Genomic DNA, 21,623 nt, shown 5'->3' on the forward strand with positions numbered 1-21,623 from the left:
AAACAGGAAAAGAAACAAGTGCAATAAAATCTGGAAGCTAGAAAGCAAACGAACTTAGTAAATCTGAAAAAGCTAAATGCTAAGCCAGAATAGAAGAAAGCCATGAAGCAACCCAATTTGTAACACAAAGCCTCCAAATGCTCATAATTTATGGCATTTAGGTACCTCTAAAAGTGAGGGTAAGTGTAAAGCTAAAACTAAAGAGTTGGTTAAAAGTCCATTTAAGTAGTATTAGATATCTAGATTCCCTCCACATAGCCAGATATTGACCTTCTCCCACTGCAGCAGAAGACTAAAAGTTCATCAGAGAGGATTAAGCACAAGGTCTCTGGATTAGGAAATACTAAACACAACAAAGAGTAGGAGTATTATATGGAAAATGAGTAGGGAGGGTTACATGACTATTTACACTGAATAATCGGAACTCCAGTTTTTGGTCTCACTAAACACCTATGGAACTCTGGTAAGCAAGCCTACACCCTCCAAGAAGGATATAGTAGAAGCTTCTTTTTGAACACTCTGACCATCTCAAAAATTTAAAAAAAAAAATAAAAAAAAAAAAAACAAAGATAGTAATATCAAGGGTTTTCTAGGCAAACAGCCCAGCCAGGTCACCCTATAGCAGAGTTTCTCAACTTCAGCAGTATTGGTATTTGAGGACAGATAATTCTTTATTGAGGGGGGCTGTCCTGTGCATTATAGAATATTTAGAAGCATCCCTAACCTCTAATTACTTGATGCCAGTAGCACAGGTTATGATGACCAAAAATGTCTCCAGATGTTACCAAATGTTCCCGGGGATGGAAAAAATCCCCAAATCACCTCTTGTTAAGAACCACTCCCCTACAGTGTTCAGCCTATTGTCAACTAGTTCCACCCTTAGTCTCAGAGCTTGCAAATAGCTTTTTAGTTCACTGTTCCTCAACATGAGCAGATAATCAAAGATCTCCAGACTTTTAGGAATGCCTCTGAAACAAAAAGCAAACAACCAGATAAACTATCTTGGAGGAAACAGTAGAAATAAAAAAAAAAAATTTAACCATTATCAATATCCTCAGTGTAAAAGAAAATATTATGTCCATGAAATAACAGGAGTGTCCATGAAACAAGAAGAAGGTATTGTAATAAAATAACATTAGGAGGGGAAAAGAAGTTCTTGGAAATTAAAGAGTACAAATCAAAAATAAAATAGAGAGGTTGAAAAGTAAAGCAAAGAAATCTCCCAGAAAGCAGAACAAAAAGGCAAGAAAAAAAAGGTTTAAAAAAAAGGGAGAATCAGCCCAGAATGTCAATATCCAAATAATAAGAGTTCCAGAGAAAACATAAAAATAAAAGGAAATCATCAACAAAAATGTTTTAATTTCCCAGAATCAAAGGATGTTATATCTGCACAATTGCTGCAAAGAAACCTACTTTAAGGTACATGATCATGAAATTTCAGAACATTATATGCAAAGAAAATAGCCTATAAGCTTGTAAAGTCAAAATTCAGTTATATACAAAGGATCATATTCAAAATTCAGTTATATACAAAGAATTTTAAACTTCAACAGCAACACTGAAAAGTAGAAAATCCAAAATTCTGAGGAAAACATATTTCCAATCTAGCATTCTATACCCAAACTATCAATCAAACATGAGGACAGAATCTGATACAGGAGGAGAAAAATGAAAAGCATCCAGGATGTTAATGAGGAGAGATCCCAGGATGACAGCTGCACACAAGATGTAGGGGGCAACAAATCCATATCGAAGAATATCAGAATAATACCATTCTAAGGAAGATTTCTTCAAGAATACAAAACTGATAGACTCTCTGTTACATCAAAACGAAGAGGATATTTAGACAGGTTGCAGTGTTTGGGATTGGATCAGTAATAAATTTTTTTAAAAAAACCAAGCAAAAACATAAATAAGACAATTATTAATTTAAAAACAAAAACTTGCACAGAAGAAGAAAGTAAACACAAGATACTATATGGCTCAGTTGTGGATAGTGTTTATATTAACATGTTAATATAAATACTAAATTAAAAATTAATCAAATTACCTCTTAACTATATTGGGAGAATGGATAAGTATGTAAAGAATAAGTGGATGTGGTAGGAACAGGGCAGATAAAACAGAACTAAATCTATATTTTTTATAGCAGGGAGTTAACTATATCTACCCAAAATTTTAAAAATCAACAAGTAGCAAATACACATGTTGTTTACAGTCATGTGGATAAATACCAAGTAATTAGCTAAAACATTTTAAATATTTGCTTCTGAGAAGCTTGCCTGAAGTATCAGGCAAAAGGTTGCTTTTTTGTGTAGCAAACTTTATATAGAAATATATGCTGTAATTCTTAAAATTATGTACATAGATAATCTTGAACAAATGAATTTGGACAAATGAGAGAAAGATTAAGAAGCAACATGATATGCAATAGGAAGAGATTAAAAAAACAATGTACTTAATGAAGAAAAACTAAATAACGATAGGAAAAAACATACTAAATTTTTTTAAATAGTCAATGTAAGGATGTCAGAGTGACCCACATTGCAAATTAAATATTATCTTTTTAAAATATTACTATTTTGTTTTAAAGTTGACTTTATGTTATTAAGGAAAATATTAAGGGAAAGATGAAAGTAGAAAAATTATGAGATACTGATATTATATAATCAACATTACTTAGGTATATTTAGGGCGTTATATTAAATTTTTATCTCCCTGATTTAAGAATTAGAGCAAAGAGTTCAGAGAAGGCTTTCAAACCCTGTATTATGAAACTCATAAATTAGAATTTAATTTAAAAACTATTTATAGACAAAACTTTCTACAGCAACAAGAATTCACTTACAAACATCTTCATACTGTCGCTGTAGTTCATCCAAAGTAAATATAATATCCCTGATATCCACCTGGTGGTTACCTGTAACAGAAATTTAAACTCTTTTGTTTAAATTCTATTTTGAACACAAGTATAGCTGCCATCCTATTCTAATATGAAAATAACACAGAAATGTGTGGAAGTAGGAATAGAGGGCCAGCTATTATGGATATTTGAATAATATCTGGAATTGTGAATTAATAACTCATTACACACTGAAAAATAAGACTAAAATATCACTTAAAAATTATTTTTGAATGAACAAAATATACTGAAGGCTGTGAAAAATAATGCAGTATCTACATTGTGTACATCAGAAAAACATTTATTTAGCACCTTCTATGTGCCCAGCACTCTCATTATTATAACTTCCTACCATTCCTGCCCCTGCCCCTATTTAAGACCATTTTCCTTCTTGGGCAATGCATGACAGAGGATGGGTTCAGATGCAGTCATCTTGAATAATGTCATTTCAATTGTGCTTGGAGGTAGAAAATTATTTTCCCAATAGTTCTTGCCTTTGAATGCTTGCCATCCAAGGTGAAAAAGACTGGGAGTTGGCTTAGCCATCTATAAAAATATTGAGTTGTTCATCAGTCTATTCACAAGAAATCAACTGTTCAATTATATGTATAAGTGAAGACCCTGAGAAAAAGATGCAAGTTTTTAAAGTGACTTCTGAGTCAAAGAAGAATTATACACAGTATAGTTTTAGTGTTGGGTAAGTTTGATTCACTCTGGTTCTTTGAAAATTGGTAAGCTATATCAGGTTACAGGGCTTTAAATTACAGCAAGTATGTATTCGACCCAATCAAAGAAGTGCTAGACCAAATTGATGCTATTGTCTTCTGATTAGAAACTGCTTACTATAGTTTGGTTTCTTATTTCCTTGGTATTCATCCTTATCCTGTTCTAACACCTCAGAGAATCTCCCCAGTGAATTTCTGGCACTTACTATAGATTGATTCTATGTCCCAAGTTCTTAAACCATAGCTTCAGCCCTCAAGCTCTTAAATTTGATCAAGTATTTTGTTGGACCATACATACATTAATCCAGCAGAGAAGGTTATATTGTTTTTATCTGTTCTCCACTTAGAAAACTCCCTACTCTGGACAGAGGTCCAACATCAACCAATGAGAATGCAATAGCCAATCATTTATACAGATTTACTAGCTATTGCTCAAAATTTATTTCTTGCTTCTAACAATAAAAGACACGTATCATGAATCCTCCCAAATAAATGTTACCTATTTAAATAGTCCCTGGTGGCCAGAGAAGCATTCCGGAATCTGAAATTACTATTTTGTCCCCTATCTGGCTTATCAAAACCTTAATGAATGATTCCTGGTTGAAACTGAGACAATCAGTATGGTTATAGATACTGTTTATTTCAAAAGAGAAGTTCAAAACAGCCTCCCGCTATAATATTTGTACTTTTAGAGGAAATTCAACCTGGAAAACACAATTACCTAGTGTGAGGGAAAAAAAAATGATCTTAATCATCGAGGTCACATTCAAGGCAACATTACTTTGAAGGTGTTAAGTAATCATTAACACTACATTTCTGTAATCTTCAGAGTCCCACAGTATCAAAAAACCTCCTCCAACAAAGGTTGTGTTAGTCACTTATTTTTCACCAAGTTCGTCTCCAGATAACTAACCTCTGTGAGAGAAAAAACTACTGCACCAATACCCTATTTCAGAAACCAAAATACCTGACACTCCCAGAACTGCCATCAAGTGATTTTTCATATTCCTCTTGCCATATATGAATAGAGCAAACACTTGCTGGACTTTACTGCAAATTCCAGTGGCATAATTATTTCCTCTTCATTATGACACTCATAAAGACTAACATTTTCTACACCTATCATCCTTACTCCAAAAAAAACAAACCAAATACAAATATAGGATGCTAGAACAGAACCTACAGTGCTATCCCTTATACTAGAGGGAAAGCTGAATTATATTATTCCTTACTTCAAAATTCTGGTGCAGAAAATTCGTATGTCTCCTACCTTGGTGACCCAAATATTTTGGCTTTCTGGGTTTGTTTTTCCTTTAATATTTAAGTAAAATAGCTCAAACCCCAGACCATATGTTATATGAACATAAGTTAATAGTTTCTTCAAACTTTGAGGATTCCTGAGTTGTCTGTACTCTTGTGGTTGATTTTTGTTTTGTTTTCTATTCCCATGGACTCTTAATCACACTCATTATCACATTCTACAGTTGCTACCTCCCCTCTCCACCCTAAGCCTAGCTAACATAAAACCTATAGATCTTTATCCTTTAAATCTACCCACCAACAATATTAACACACAGCTATTGTACATAACAAACTTTTACTGATAATTTGCAAAAATTGGAGTTTTTAACAACACATAGTATTGTCTTCAAGTTCTCCTGGCCACTCCGTAGTGATTGCTATACCCCCATCCACTCTTATGTGTAGATTCCCTCAATCTTCTTCCTCCAACTGCAGATGAGCTACTGTTGTATTCTAAATTCCTGTTGTTTTCTTACATAGAGTGCATTGCCTTACCCTTTGCTCAAACTAGGAGTTTCCCAGGAGGCATTAACTCCCATAATCAAACATATCTATTAAAATGATTTTCCAAGTCAAAAGACAAGGACCTTCCTTAGGAGGAATATTACCTCAAGTTTCAGCCAGCTTATTAATACGACAAAATGAAGAAATCTTGTTTTCCCTGATTGAGAGAGGTGAACTAAACAGTGAGAATGATTAATTCATTCAACATATATTTGTTGAGCAATTAATATGTGCCATAAGCACTGTGCTAGATACTGAGGTAACAACATTGAGCTTAAGTAAACATGATATCTGCTCTCCCGGTGCTTAGTTTTATTTAAGATACATAGATCTTAATCAAACAATTAAAAATACAAATTGCAACTGTGATTAGTGCTGTGAGGGTGGATAATATGAGAATTTTATATAGTCAGAGAGGTCAGAGAAACATCCCTAAAGATTAGAGTTGAGTTTAGATCTAAAGAGTAAGTAGGAATTAACTAGGAGGAGAGGAATGTTCCAGGAAAGGAAAAGAACACGTGTAATGGCTATAACAGGAGGGGGCATAACATATAGTTGAAACCCTAAGAAGGCACAGAGAGCAAGGGAGAATGTGGTCTGAGATAAAGCTGAAGATCTGGGTAAAGTCCAGACACTGCAAGGCCTTGTACACAACACTAAAGGGCTCTTTATCCCAGAAGATATTATTAGATTTTATGCAAGGAGGCTAACATGATCAGATGTGTGTTTTGAAAAGATCATCTGGCTACAATGTAAAGGAGTATAAGATTAGATATGAGTAGGCTTATTAGGATGAGCTGCAATGGTCCTAAGGAAAGATTATGGTAACCTAGACTAAGGTAGTAATTTCGGAAAATAGAGATATTTAAGAGATATCTAAGAGTTTAAAATAAAAAATAAGGGATCGTAAGCTGCCAAGGTCCTTGCAATCTGTGAGGTCAACCAAGGGTTGCCTTGATTTAAAAAAAAAAAAAATTTTTTTTAATAATAGTACTTTACAATGATGACATGATGAGAACAAAGAAAACAGAGTTATCAAGGATTATTCTTAGGTTTCTGCTTCATGTTTCTTGAGCCTGTTCTAGATGCCAAACCTGGTGATAAATGTTTATATTTAATTTCTATAACAACCCTATGAAATGAGCATCATTTGTCCAAATTACCTCCCAAATAAAGTAGAAGACCTGGAAGCCCAGACCAGAATTCCATAAGCCAAAAAGCAAATGCCCTAAAGGCTAATAATACGGCTTGAGAGTAGCTTTAAAATCTCTATGTTGTAGTACATTCCTCCACTTATGTCTATCACCTCATAGCCCACAATAAATGACTACTTAGTGGAACTCCACATTTCAGCAACCAAAAGCCTAATACAAAGCTGCCACAAACAAATGACAAAAACCAATGGAAACCGACTGGAAAGGACATATCTATTTTCCTGCCACATTTACACAAATGGTTCCCTCTGTCTAAAATATGTTTCTCCCTCTTCACCACCACCTGTAACTAATTAACCCCTACTAACTAATCCTTTAATTTAGCTCAGACATCTCCTCCTATAATGATCTTTTCCTGGTGCTACCAGTATGAATTAGCAGCCTATACACATTCTATGATAGTACATGCTACACAACATTATAGTTTTCAGATTACTTGACTCTGGATTAGAATGTGAGTTCCTTCAGGACAAGAAATGTGTTTTATTCATCTGTGTATCATCTAGCATAGTTCCAGATACAGTAGATATTAAATGACTATCAGACTCATTAAATGGATAAATCAATCGATCACTAATCAACCCATTTTTGTAGGACATCCCCTGGTCACATGTAAACACATAATATAAAACATCTGCTAAATATATTTACAATGTTTAAAGAAATCTACATTTTACAGAGAGTAACTGAATAGTATAGGAAGATTTTGTAATCAAAGCTACATAATAAAGTTGAAAATTCAAGAAATTTAGGTCTCCTAACTTGTGGAGTCAATGCTCTTGACACTAGAAATTACCTCTTCACAAAGATAAGAAATCACTATTGGAAAATAGAGATAAGATTGAAAAGAAAAAAAAATTCATTTTTATCTTAGACTTTACCAAACATATTAAAATATAACAATTTTAGAAATTTTTCATTTAATTTTTCTAGATTATCTCTTACCGTAGACACCAGAAAGCAATGTTGATGGCAAAAAGCAAGAATCAAGAAGGAAAAGAGGAAGTATGAAGCAGAATACTGATATCCAAGAAATATCTATATACATATCAACTCAAATAACTCACTGTCAATACTAGCATGTTTCATTACTTCCTGAAAAGTTTCAGGGATTACAGGAATATCCATGCTATCCAAAACAGCAGCCACTTCATCAATTGCAACTCGACCACCTTTTATACCACAGAAAATCTTTAAGGCATTCTGGAATGCTGAAAAAAAGTAATAAACAAATAAATTACTGTATCATGAAAATCAAAAGCTTTCTTTGGAGATGCTGATTTTGTATCAATAACCTACTGGGAAAAAATAATTTTACATAGACTTAGGGTTTTTAAAAATTTACCTGCAAGTAGACATTTGCCCAGTTCTGGCCACATTCCTAGTATAAAATGTGATTTTTTGCTATTAGTACTACTAATATACTATAAATAATAGCTGATATTTATTGAACACTGTTTATGTGCCAGGTACTGTGTTAAAAACTATAGGTTATCTCATTCAATTATCACAAGAGGCCTATAAAAGAGAAATTATTATTCTTATCCCTACATTACAGATAAGGAAACTAAGGCTTAAAAAACCTCTTCTGACTACACAGCTGTAAATGGAAAATCCAGAATGCTAATCTAGTAGTATTACTCCAGAATGCTTGCTTTTAACCATTATACGATACTCATCTCTTAGTTAAACCTTATACGATACTTAGTTAACCATTATACGATACTCATCTCTTAGTTAAACCTTATATGATACTTAGTTAACCATTATACGATACTCATCTCTTAGTTAAAACTTTTAACTAAAACAATTTCTTACCAGTTGTATAATATACAACAGCAAGGCAGCTTAATCCAAAATTTGGGGGAGTTATTAATTATTTAAAAATATAATTAAGAAGATAGTATAGAGAGAAGAAAGATATAGTTTCTTTTCAGATTTTTTATCATACTACAGAGTTTGTCAATGGTTTAACCACTATTAAAATTAAGTCATGAATACTAGAGGTTTCAGACTTTCGGAAGCACTATTTCTATCATGAACATGAAGAGTCCTTCCAACGACTTTCTTTACAATTTATATGCAGTGTAAACTCAAAGTTACTAGGAAACCCATTAGAATATGAAATTTTTAAAGAGAAATACATGCAGATTTCATACACAGTGAAGAAAGTACTGTTAATTAAAGAGAGAAAGAAACAGATGTAAGACTTCAACAGAGGGGGAAAAAACACATGAACAAAGGCATGGAGGTAAGAATGAAATTGCATATTTGGAGATTTATGATTAGAGCATGGGGTGTTTGCCTGCGAAAGGTTCTATGGAGAAAGGCAGAGCAGCAAGCAAAATTATGAAGAGGTGAGGATGTCAACCATAAAAGTTTGGACTAGATTCATTTGAGAACAGGAATAGCACCTAGATTTTTGAGCAGGAGAATGACATGACAAAAATTGTGTTTTAAGAAAACTAGACAAGCTGTTGTATGCAGGAAAAAGTGGAGACTGGAGATAGAAAATTAAGATGCCATCATAGTGATCCAGATTTTTTAACACTTTTTATGAAATAACTCATGTCTAATTTTACTCAACCTAGACTACTGGGGGGAAAAAGGACTTAAGAGATTCTGAAAAAAAACATAAATTCATATAACCACCCGACCCTAAAATCAGTTACTATCGAAATCATTCTCTTCTATAACTTCGAAGAGTTATCTTTTTACCTGGATCCTGAGAGACCAAAGAACAAGCATCATTCACAGCTTTAAGGAAATCTGAAAAATCCAGCATTCCATTAACTATAAAAATGGTTCAAAAACAGAAGGAAAAAAACTCCATCAGTAAATTTATCAGTGAACTCGCTAAGGACATAAGATAAAAATGTAAACTAAAAATGTGAATAGAATTAACTAGCATTAAAATACCATAGTCTATAAACAAGAGCAGTCAAAATTAACATCAAATATAGAATGTAAAAAGAAAACTTACCAGAAAAATTTTTACATACTATAATTATGTAGTATATTGTGTTGCAGCAATAATAAGGATTATATAGGCTAGAACTGGAGATACAGCAGTACTCTTGACTCAAGGATCTAATTTTTATAATTGTAATTAGGTGCAAAAAATATATGCAATGTGCCAATTTTACATACGTAATGATTTTATCTTAACAGGATAGGATTGACTTTGTCGTGTTCTAGAAGAGTCCTCTGTACCAGTGGTTTTGAGGGAGATTATGGATCCAGTTGAGAATATAATTAAAGCTTTGCTTGACACCATTCTACCTCTCTCTCCTCTCCCTCCTCTCTCTTTCTGCACTTACATATACACACACACAATGCATTAAACAAATGCATACAATAGTAAACCAATCCTTCTCACCCAAATCATCTCATTTTTCATACAAAAAGTAATGGCTATTTCTTAAAAGAAAAAAATCTAAATTATACAAATGAAATTTTCAGTAAGACATTTTTGTTTGGCTTGAATGAAAAGTTGAAATTGTGGAGTGGTTTTTTTACATGATGTTGCACAATTCATCTCTGATAGCAACTAGAACTGAAAACCCAGACTTACAAAGTGTGCCAAAGCACAGAATCAGGGTTCTTAAATTTCATGTTCCAGATAAGCATAGATCTGTGTCAAGAAACATCTGAATTTTTCAAGATTCTTCAAGTTAAATAAGTTGAAGAAGTCATTTTCATCTATCATCAAGTAAATGAGGCCAATTTTGAAAGCGTTTTACATCAATGCTATCTACGTCCAGAAGAAAAATCATTAAAAATCCACATTTCAATTTAATGTCACCTGAGCAAAGTAACCTAAAAAAGAACAATTCAGTGCTTCCAGTGGTCTGCAGGCTTCTACCTGCAGAGAAACTGACAAGGCCTAATTGTTCACATTTCCAAATGACAGAAGCTCTTTCTCCGATATTGGCGAGTTTGTCAAGTTGTCTGCCTTAAAACTTCTTTTACAGTGCCAACAACTTAATAAAATGCATAGAAGAAAACATAGGAACTAAACTCAAGAACCTTGGACTTAAAGAGGATTTTATGAATTTGACCTCAAAAACAAATATAAATGAATGGGACTACATCAAACTAAAAAGCTTCTGCTCAGCAAAAGAAACCATCAACAAGGTAAAGACACAACTATCCGAATGGGAAAATATATTTGCGAGCAACACCTCCGATAAGGGCTTAATATCTAAAATATACAAAGAACTCATACAACTCAATAACAACAACAAAAAAAACAAATGATCCGATCAAAAAATGGGCAGAAGACTTGAACAGACACTTCTCCCAGAGGACATACAAATGGCCAACAAATATATGAAAAGATGCTCGACATCGCTAGCTATTAGGGAAATGCAAATCAAAACCACAATGAGATATCATCTCACATCTGTTAAAATAGCTATAATCAATAGGACAAGTAACAACAAATGTTGGAGAGGACGTGGAGAAAAAGGAACCCTCATACACTGCTGGTGGGACTGCAAATTGGTACAGTCACTGTGGAAAACAGTATGGAGATTCCTCAAAAAACTAAGAATCGATCTACCATATGATTCAGCAATCCCAATCCCTCTACTGGATATTTACCCCAAAGACTTGAAAACTCATATCTGAAAAGATATTTGCACACTGATGTTCATAGCAGCATTATTCACAGTGGCCAGGACATGGAAGTAACCGAAGTGTCCTATGATAGATGACTGGATAAAGAAGCTGTGGTACATATGTACAATGGAATATTACTCAGCCATAAGAAGAGAAGAAATACTGCCATTTGCGAAGATATGGATGGACCTCGAGATAATCATGCTAAGCTAAATAAGCCAGACAGAAAAAGTTGAAAATCACATGACGTCACTTATATGTGGGATATAAACCTAAAAACAACAAATGAGCAGGACGAACAAACAGAGACTCATGGACATGTACTATAGACTAGTGGTTCCCAGAGGGACTATAGAGTAGTGATTACTAGTGAGGTGGGGGAGGAGGGGAAAGGTAGACGGGGTAAAGGAGGTCAAATTTAGAGGGATAGGGGGAGGGTGAAGTGGGTAAAGGGGATCAAATATAAAGTAGCTGAAGGAAACTGGACTTTGGGTGGTGAACACACAATAGAATATACAGATATCAAATAATAATGTACACCTGAAAATTACATTATTGTATTAACCGATGTTACCCAAATAAACTTAATTAAAAAAAAAAAAAAAAAGAATTGCTAGACAAGGATTTTTGTAATAGCAAAAATTTTAGAGGCAACTTTACCATTAATCAATATAAACTCAACTAAAATTTTTATACATATGTATAAAACAAAAGGCTAGGAAGGATATGCAACAAATTATTAATGGTGTTTACCAGCAGAGATTAGAGAGATAAATTGGGATTACGAGATAATTTTCATTTTGTAATTTATAAACTTCTTTAAGATAAAAATACTAATTTAAAACAAAAAAATCTCTATAAAACATGTTTCATGTTCAATTATTGAACTTTTTCTTGTATTTACATTTATTGCCAAGATTTTCAAAATCGGGCTACATTATTTTCGATGTAAAAATTAATGAACAAAAGTTTAACATAAGTCATCTAAAATTGGTTGTATGGGTTTGGAATATACCCTTCCCCTTTTTATCCATTAGTTTCCCCAACAGTAAATCCAAGTGATTGGAAGAGACAAACTCTAAAGTTTTATTGCTTTGAATTTCTAATAACAATATAATTTAAAAGCCTTAAAAGTTCACATTCTTTGACCTAGAAATTTCAGTTTTAGTTATCTATCTTTGTCTGATGAGACCTAGAAAGAGAGAAAGAGAGCATTGTTTATAACAGCAAAAACATTAGAAGTAACCTACATTTATAGTTATTATTTATACAGTTTACTCTTTAATTTGTTTGTTTTTTAATTTGTCTTTTAATCTGTTCCATAGAATAACTCACAGTCACAAAGGCAGTATGGATCTATATTTACACAGAAGTTGACTATCATCTAATGTTAATAGAAAAAGGTAACAATAGTGTATGCATATGAGTTCATGTATGTTTTTAAAATTTATTTGTTCATGCATGTGTATACAACTCAATTATGCACACATACACACCTTTATATGTATATGTTGGGAAAATCTTAGGAAAATAGGTAAAAATATCAAAGTTTGGTAATGGGATTACACATGATTTTGACTTTTTATATTCTTCTGTGCTTTCAGAGAACAAAGTTATTTCCACTTTGGAGAATTGTTTTAATATAAATCTCCAAAAAATAATGTCAAATAATAACACTTAGATAACTAAATATGTCAGAAAAAAAAGAATTGTTTCTTAAGCTTTTTAAAAGTTAGGGTTACATTTATTAATTTATTTTTAATACTTCAGAAAGCTGTCACATATAGATGCTCAAAAAGTGTTTGAGCAACTTAGATAGATGGACAGATAGATACATGTACACTATTTCAACTTGTAAGTTATTACTAGATTATTTAGTAACATTCTATTGGTGGTCCATTTTGACTTCTAGAATTTTCTATCTGCAAATTTTTTATAATAAATCCACATCTTATATTTGAGAATCTTGATGCTTTCAACTTTAGAGTACTACTTTGCATTTAGGTGTACTAAATTTATTCTTATATTTTATTTATATCATTTTTATTCTAAACTTGTCTCTCCTCCTCATCAAGCTTGGAATGGTCTGTAGATGTAATGAGTTCTCTATTATCTACTTCTTTGATTAAAGTATCGAACACTGACTGCAAAAGAGTAATTATTTTTATATGTGCTTAAAAATGTAATTATACTTGGAACTAATTAATATAAACTTTTAAAAATGTAATTAATAGGATTTTGATTTGCATTTCCTTGAACATTGGTGATACTGAAGATATTTTCATATGATTATTGGCTATATATGTTATCTTTCATAGGAAATACTTGTCCATGTATCTTGCTCATTTTCCAATGCCATTGTTTGTTACTGATTCGTATGAGTTCTTTATACATTCTGAAAACTAATCCTTTGTAGTTGTGTGAACTGCAAATATCTCCAAGTTTGTAACCTGTTTTTTTACTTTAAGGTGTTTTTTAAAAAATAAAAGTTCTTGATTTTAATATAGTTAAATATATCAAATATAGTAATCTCTTCTTTTCTACTCAGAAATCTTTGCCTTAAGAAATTTTCCCTAATCCAAACCATTTCATACTCATGCAATTATCAAAAATGAGAAGTCTAAAAATAGCAAATGTTGGTGAGAATCCAATCTAGTAATCAATCCAATTATGTGTACTTAAGGCCCAATTTTAATATCATTATTGTAAATGCACAAAAAAGAGATTTTTTTAAAACATATTTTAAAGCTTAGCTTTTTCTATAATTTGTAATTAATCTGACCAACATATTACATATCCATGTTTGTAGACCATTAAACTAATAATGAAAACATAAAACTTACCATCAATATCAATAGTCTTTAGTGCCTTTCTCATTTCTGAATCATTTATGGAAATCTTCAATATACGATGGATCATTGGAAGATCATTCAGGTAAATCTTACCACTTCGAATTTTACTAAAAATTGTACAGGCTTTTTGAAGTGCTGAACACACACACACACACACACACACAAAAAATGTTAATTCGAAGGAATAACTACCCGTATTCCTCCCACCTCCTCTCAATGGAAAAAAAACCACAATAATCATTAAGAGAAGAGGCACAAATCTTTGTGTTCCAATTCTCTGCTTTAAAATCAATCTTGCGACTTATTTAGGTATGCCTGGAGTCAGTGACCTCTAAATCTATGAGTTTCTTAAAGAACTCTCAGAGACCATCAGGAAAGCAATCCTGAGGGAAAAGAAAAAAAACAACAAAGTGGCAAGCACCACATTTCCTGACTTCAAGCTATATTATAAAACTACAGTAATCAAGATGGTATGGTACTTGCATTAAAACAGACACATAGACCAATGGAACAGAATAGGGAGCCCAGAAATAAACTCATGGTATATATAGTCAACTACTATTTGTCAAAGGAACCAAGCATACTTATGGAAAAAAAAAAACCAGTCTCTTCAATAAATGGTACTGGGAAAATTGAATATTCACATGTAAAAGAAACTAAACCCTTATCTTAGTACCCTTCACTTCTTGACACTGAGCTCTCCATATCTTGGGTCTCTCCTTTATATTTATGAAATAATTTGGCATAATCACAAAAATTAACTCAAAATGGATTAAAGACTTAAATGTATGACTATAAGTCATAAAACTTCTAGAAGAAAACACAAGAATAAAGCTCCTTGACTTGGGTCTTGGCAATGATTTTTTGGATATGACACCTAAAGCACAAGCAACAAAATTAAAAATAAACAAGTAGGACTACATCAAACTGAAAAGCTTCTGCACAGCAAAAGAAATGATCAAAATGAGAAGACACTGTATAGAATGGGAAAACATATTTGCAAATCATCCAAAATATATAAAGAACTCATACAACTCAATAGCAATAATAATCATCATCATTATTATTATATTGTTATGTTATTATTAATTATTATTTTTTATTATTATTATTCAGTTAAAAAATAGGCAGAGGACTTGATTAGACATTCTTCCAAAGAAGATACATGAATAATCAATAGGTACATGAAAAGGGGCTCAACATCACTCATCATCACAGAAATGCAAGTCAAAACCACAATGAGATATCACCTCATACCTATTAGAATGGCTATTATCAAAAAGACAAGAAATAACAAGTGTTGGCAAGAATGTAGAGAAAAGGGAACCTGCGCACTATTGTGAAAATGCAAACTGATGTAGCCACAACCTAAGTGTCCATCTACAGATGAATAAAATGTTTATATACATATATATCAACATATATATATGTATAACCAAACATTATTCAGCCATAAAAACAAAGGAAATCTTGCCATTTGTGACAACATTGACAGAACTTGAGGGCATTACAATAAGCGAAATAAGTCAGACAAAGACAAATACTGTATGATCTCATTTATGTGTGGAATCTAAAAAAATTAGAAAATGAGATCAGATTTGTGGCTACCAGAGGTGGAGAGTGGGTGAATTGGATAAATTGGATAAAGGTGGTCCAAAGGTGCAAACTTCCACTTATAAAATAAATAAGTACTGAGGATATAATGTACAACATGACTATAGTAAACATGGCTGTATGGTATATCTTAAAGTTATTAAGAGGGTAGACTCTAAGAGTTCTCATCACATGGAAAATTTTTTTTTTCTTTTTTTGTACCTATATGAGATGATGGACGTTAACTAAACTTATCGTGGTCATCATTTGACAATATATGAAAGTCAAATCATTATGTCATACATGTTAAACTTATACAGTGCTACATGACAAATATACCTCAATAAAACTACCTAATATGATGATCAAAGTTAAGGTAGAGAGAAAAAATATGCCGAATTATTTCATAAATATAAAGGAGAGACCCAAGATATGGAGAGCTCAGTGTCAAGAAGTGAAGGGTACTAAGAATTTTAATATTAAGGTACCAAGAACTAAATTCCAGTAGAATCAGTGACTTTGGTGCTTACTAATTTATTCATCATATATAATATCCAAACTTTATCCAAAAAATTTTGAACTAGAATAAGCATATAGATTTTACTTATCTCACCAATCAACAAAAGATATTTATAAATTAAGCTATCTATTTATGCTTGTTCACAAAATGCAGCATGTGCCACATCATGTAATATTAGCTGATATCATAAGCCATGAGAAGTAAAGAAAAAGATACTAGGTAATGAAACAATTTCTAAACAGTACACAATCAGGAAATTTATACAAGAAATTCTAGAACCAATAATTACCACTTAATTCTTCTGAGTACACATATCCTTGTGGTACCTCATCATATAGCGTCTGGTTGAAGTTAGGAAGCATTTCTTTTTTCCTGTCAAAGAAAAAGTCACATTAGAAAGTAGCAAAAAATACACAAAATAGTTATGTCATTTTCCTATTAAAATATTAGAAAACCTATCAATAGCCCAAGAACTATCCAAATGATAGTGAATTCCACATTCTTCACCCCAGAACTCTTTGTTTCTTTTAGATATTTCTCTTTGGAGTGCAATTTACCTTAGTCAGTAAGTAGTGCTCATAATCCACTATCCTTTGGCTGTGGCCTAATTCTTTCCACTCTTAACTCAAGTCACAGCAAATTTTACAGAAAGTAAATAAGAATATCTTTTAACAGCCAAAGAATCCCAGATCCCATAAACCTGTCAGTAAAAATATCTTGAAAAAATGATTCATCTAATCCCATAACATATAAATAACTGAAATCATAGAATGTTACTGTTGTACGATTCTTAACACGAGTGGAGTCTGAGGCCCAAAAATATAAAGTGAATTGTGCAAGAGCCTAAGCTAGCATGTGAGTTCAATTAGGACTCAACATCAAGAATTTAAATTCCACACACAGTGCTCTTAGGGCCACATGTCCTTCCTAGTCTCTTTGTTTGCACAAACTATTTAGCATAATTTATATGGAAGGAATAGATGACTCCATAGAGAAAAACCTCAAATATGAACCCAACATTTAAGGAATATAATATAATGATTTAAATACCTAACAATTGAAGAAGATGTACAAAGGGGTGATAAAGTCTTGTGAATGTTGTATTGATTCGGCAACTTGTATAAAGACTTTTCTTTCCTAATCATCTTCTTTGACGGCATCACAGAGGAACAGGCAATCTAGACCCAAATGCAAGAATGTTGGTGCCAGAGATCACATTGGTAAACCAGAGTCTTGGACAACAAACCTCTTAAAAGATAATTAATCATACTTAGGCTCCTTGCTTAGCTATGCTTTTGATGTAAAACTGCTTCTTGTAATAAATTAGAGTTTATATATACTAAAATTTTAAATCAACTGTGCAATATTCTTTTGCAAAGCCATATCTTTCTTAAGTATGCAACTAATAATCTCCTAATTAATATTGTATTTAATAATCAATTTACAGAAATGGATTTTACAAAGCAGGGCAAATCTATAGTATAGAGAAGATAAGACCACCAAACTGTAGGCTACATATACAGGCTCAGCCTAATGAGCAAAATAATGTGGAGAACCAACAGCTATTCAAATAACACAGGCAATTTTGCTTTAAATTACCCTTATGATTGAGAAAATTACCACAGATATTAATAAAAATTAACATTGCATGTGTAACATGATTCAAAAGCGGCAACCAGCAAGAGAGAAAAGTATTGCTTTAGAAAATGAGGCCTGTAATTATAGATGTCTTCAATTTTACACAGAGCCTAGAGCCTTGACTTTTAAAGACCATGCAGGATATAGAGAGATGACTCCCAAGCCATACAAAATTGATAGGAATTGGTACCGAGATCCCAGATACAGCTCAAATCTTCAAAGAGCAATGTTTTCAGCAAGAGTAGGCTATAAAAAAAATTTTATCCCCCAATAGGAGTATGCAGAGTACAATCTGTATTTGTCTCAGCTCCAGGTTGGGGGGAGAAAGAAAAGAGAGAGAAAAAAAAGTATGCCTCTGGATTAGTTATAGCCATACCTCTATCCACACATAAATTTAGAATTCAAATCTATACCGAGTATATGAGCCAGGGAAAGAGAAACCAAGAAATTCATTTAAAGTGGTTTCATTATTTGTAAGACTTCTGAAGTGCATGGTAGAAGCAAATTCAAATTCTCCTGGAGGAGGCCACTCTAAATCTAGATTCTCACAAATTTAAATTAATTATATACAAAAGAATGAAGAAAAAATATAAAGCACCCAAGGATATAAGTTAATATGAGTGAGATTCAAACAAAACAACAAATAGGAGATTTTGGACTTCATTTATTAATTTATGAGATATCAACTTTGAAGTAACTATAGAACATAAGCAATGAACATGACATTAGGCAGATTTTAAGAAGAACCAAATAAAACTTCTGTAAGAAAAAAATATAAGCACTGAAATTAAATTCTCAATGGACAGATTAAGCTGCAGATTAGATTTAGCTGGAGAAAGAAAAACTATAAAGTAGATGGGAGAAATTACCCAGAACAAAATAGAGAGAAATAGATGAAAAATATGAAGCAATGTTAAAGAACATAGAGGACAGAATGATAAGGTCTAATATACATCTAAAAGAAGATCCGGAAGGACAGAATAAAGAGATTGAGAGGAAATATTCTAAAAGATAATGAATTAATATTTTCCAGAACTGAAGAAAGGCACATGTAGTCTCAGATTCAGGAGGTACAACAAATAATCAAGACAGAGAAATAAAAAATATATATATAGCTAAGTAAACATATAGTGAATGTAGTAGGTTAATGGTGGCTCCGCAAAAAGATATCCTGATCTTGGAACATGTGAATGTGACTTTACTGGGAGAAAAAGCCTTTGCAGATGTAATCCAGTGAAGGATCTCAAGATGAGATACATAATGATATGCTTATGAGAAAAGTACAGGGATATTTGAGATATAGACACAGAGAGAAAGCTATATGAAGAGCAAGACTGAAGTTATGCTGCCACAAGCCAAGGAATGCCTAGAGACATTGCTATAACAGCAAATATTTAACAGGGAGAATAGTAATAAAAATACTGGTCTAATGAAGAAAAAAAAGGGAAAAAATTTCATATTATTCTGAAAGGGTACCTTGTTCTATTTTTTTTTTTTAAGGAGGAGGAAGAGAAAGGGGAGGAGAAACAAGAACAGGGGAAAGAGGAGGAAGAAAAAATAATATTTAAGATTGTGACATTTCAATCATTGGACTAATTTGTAATGAAATGTCTGAAGGCTAAGGATAACATTCAAAAGTAAATTATTTCCAGATATTTATTTACCTCAGTTCTTTCAGTATGCAATTGTACTTGTAAAGTTTTCTTTCTCCTGACTTTTTTCCCTCCTGAGAAATCAGAGGATTTCTCTTTTCCAAATAGAAATATCGACGTTTCACACCTAGTTGCACAGAAAATTGGAATAATTCATGAATTACTTTTTTTCTTGGTTTTTCTTCTTTTATATTTTACTTATGGAAATTTTCAAACATATATAAAAGTAGATAGAATAATGTGATGATCTCCCCATGTGCCCATCACCCACGCAGCTTCAATAATGGACAATCCTATTTCATCTATATCCCTATACCTGCTCCCATACTTTATTATTTCAAGACAAATTCCAGGACATTTCACATGTAAAGATTTTAATAAGTATTTCTACAAGGTGTTTTTACTCTTAAAAAAATTTAAACTCCAAGCTCATCTGTACACTTCCTTTCCCAGACCTACAATTAGCCATTTCTCCAAAGAAATGATTGCTTTTAACAAGAGATGGTACTTCAAGACTAAAGTCTGGGTACTAGACGTTGAACTGCTTTTTAATAATTATCCTGCTTTCTTATGACTTAGTTCACTCTTCTTTCTGCTTCTTTCCCTCCTCTTATCAGACTGTCAAAAGCTTTAAAAAACAAACATTCCATAAACTAAACAATGAGATGAATACAATAAGCCTGAATTAAATTCGAAAGAGAAGATCTCTCAGAATTTGCATGCTTTGCTTCAAGTAATCCAGGGTATACCTAAATTTCAAGAACAACCCTAAAATTTTTTTGTTCTCCTGGGAGAGAGATTAGATTCTTAACTTGTATGCATATTGGAATCACCAGAAATTTTTGAAAAATACTGATACCTGTGTCCCATCCTCCCAAATTGTGATTTAATTATTTTGGAGAGTGGGCTGACATCTGGAGTTTTTAAAATACGCCCAGGTTATTCTAACACAGAGACAACTTTGAGAATCACTATGGCAAATCCCCATAGGATTTCCATACTTATTCTTCCTTGTATGGAAAACTTTAAGTTCTTTAGCAGAAAGGGTTCTTTTATTTTAGAGTAACCAGCTCTTCAAGGGCTTAGGCGATACACAGGACAATGACTATATTGAATTCTGAACCCCATGATATTTGGATTTTTATGGAGGCTTTCTCATGTAGGCATGACTAGTTATTAACTTTATTCCAGACCTTCTTTCCTCTCTGAAGTGCTTCTAGGTTGGTGAACACATTTACATTTTGGGAGAGTGATGCACTCCAACTCCACAGGGACAAAAAAAGCTCCTGAGTTCAGTACTCTCCCAGATCTCTCCCTATGCATCTCTTCTGGCTGTTCATCTGTATCCTTTATCATATCCTTTACTAAACTGGTAAACATAAATATCTGTTTTTCTGAGTTTTGTAAGCTGCTCTATCAAATTAATTGAGCCTGAAGAGGGACTTATGGGAACCTCTGATTTATAGCCCACCAGTCTGAAGCACAGGTAACAACCTGGACTTGTGACTGACATCTGCAGTGGGGTAAGGGCAGTCTTGTGGGACTGAGCTTTTAATCTGTGGGATCTGATGGTATTTCCAGGTAGACAGTGTCAGAATTGAGTTAAATTGTAGGACACCTGCCAGTGACAAAGAATTGCTTGGTGTGGGGAAACCCATACATCTGGTGTCAGAAGTATTGTAAATGTGGTAGGATTATGAGAGTAAAGAAGAAGCATAGGAGAACTGAGGTTTTTCCTAACATAATCACATTAATAAAATTAAGGACAAAAATCATATGATCATCTCAATAGAAAAAGCATTTTACAAAATTCAACATCCTTTCATGATAAAAACTCTCAACAAAGTAGGTATAGAAGAAACATACCTTAACATAACAAAAGCCATACATAACAAGACCGAAGCTAACATTATTCCAAATGATGAAAAGCTGAAAAGTTTTTTTCTTTAAGATCAGTAACAAGACAAGGGTGCCCACTCTTGCAAGAAAAATAAATAAAAAGCATCCAAATCAGAAAGGAAGAAATTAAATCATCTGTTTTCAGATGGCATGATCTTACATATAGAAAACCCTAAAGACTCCACCAAAAAACTATTAG

The 21,623-nt window shown here is 32.7% G+C and overlaps 1 protein-coding gene across 1 annotated transcript in view; it reads right to left on the reverse strand.

Annotated features, from left to right (window-relative positions):
• EFCAB13 (EF-hand calcium binding domain 13) overlaps positions 1 to 21,623 on the reverse strand; it is a 50,097-nt gene that overhangs the window by 23,315 nt on the left and 5,159 nt on the right. The window contains 6 exon segments of the mRNA XM_011377220.2: positions 2,849 to 2,920; positions 7,715 to 7,858; positions 14,114 to 14,257; positions 16,525 to 16,607; positions 17,286 to 17,413; positions 19,538 to 19,652. Coding sequence (XP_011375522.1) covers positions 2,849 to 2,920; positions 7,715 to 7,858; positions 14,114 to 14,257; positions 16,525 to 16,607; positions 17,286 to 17,413; positions 19,538 to 19,652 — 686 coding nt within the window.

This window comes from Pteropus vampyrus, unplaced genomic scaffold (assembly GCF_000151845.1).
Source record: "Pteropus vampyrus isolate Shadow unplaced genomic scaffold, Pvam_2.0 Scaffold306, whole genome shotgun sequence".
NCBI lineage: Eukaryota > Metazoa > Chordata > Mammalia > Chiroptera > Pteropodidae > Pteropus > Pteropus vampyrus.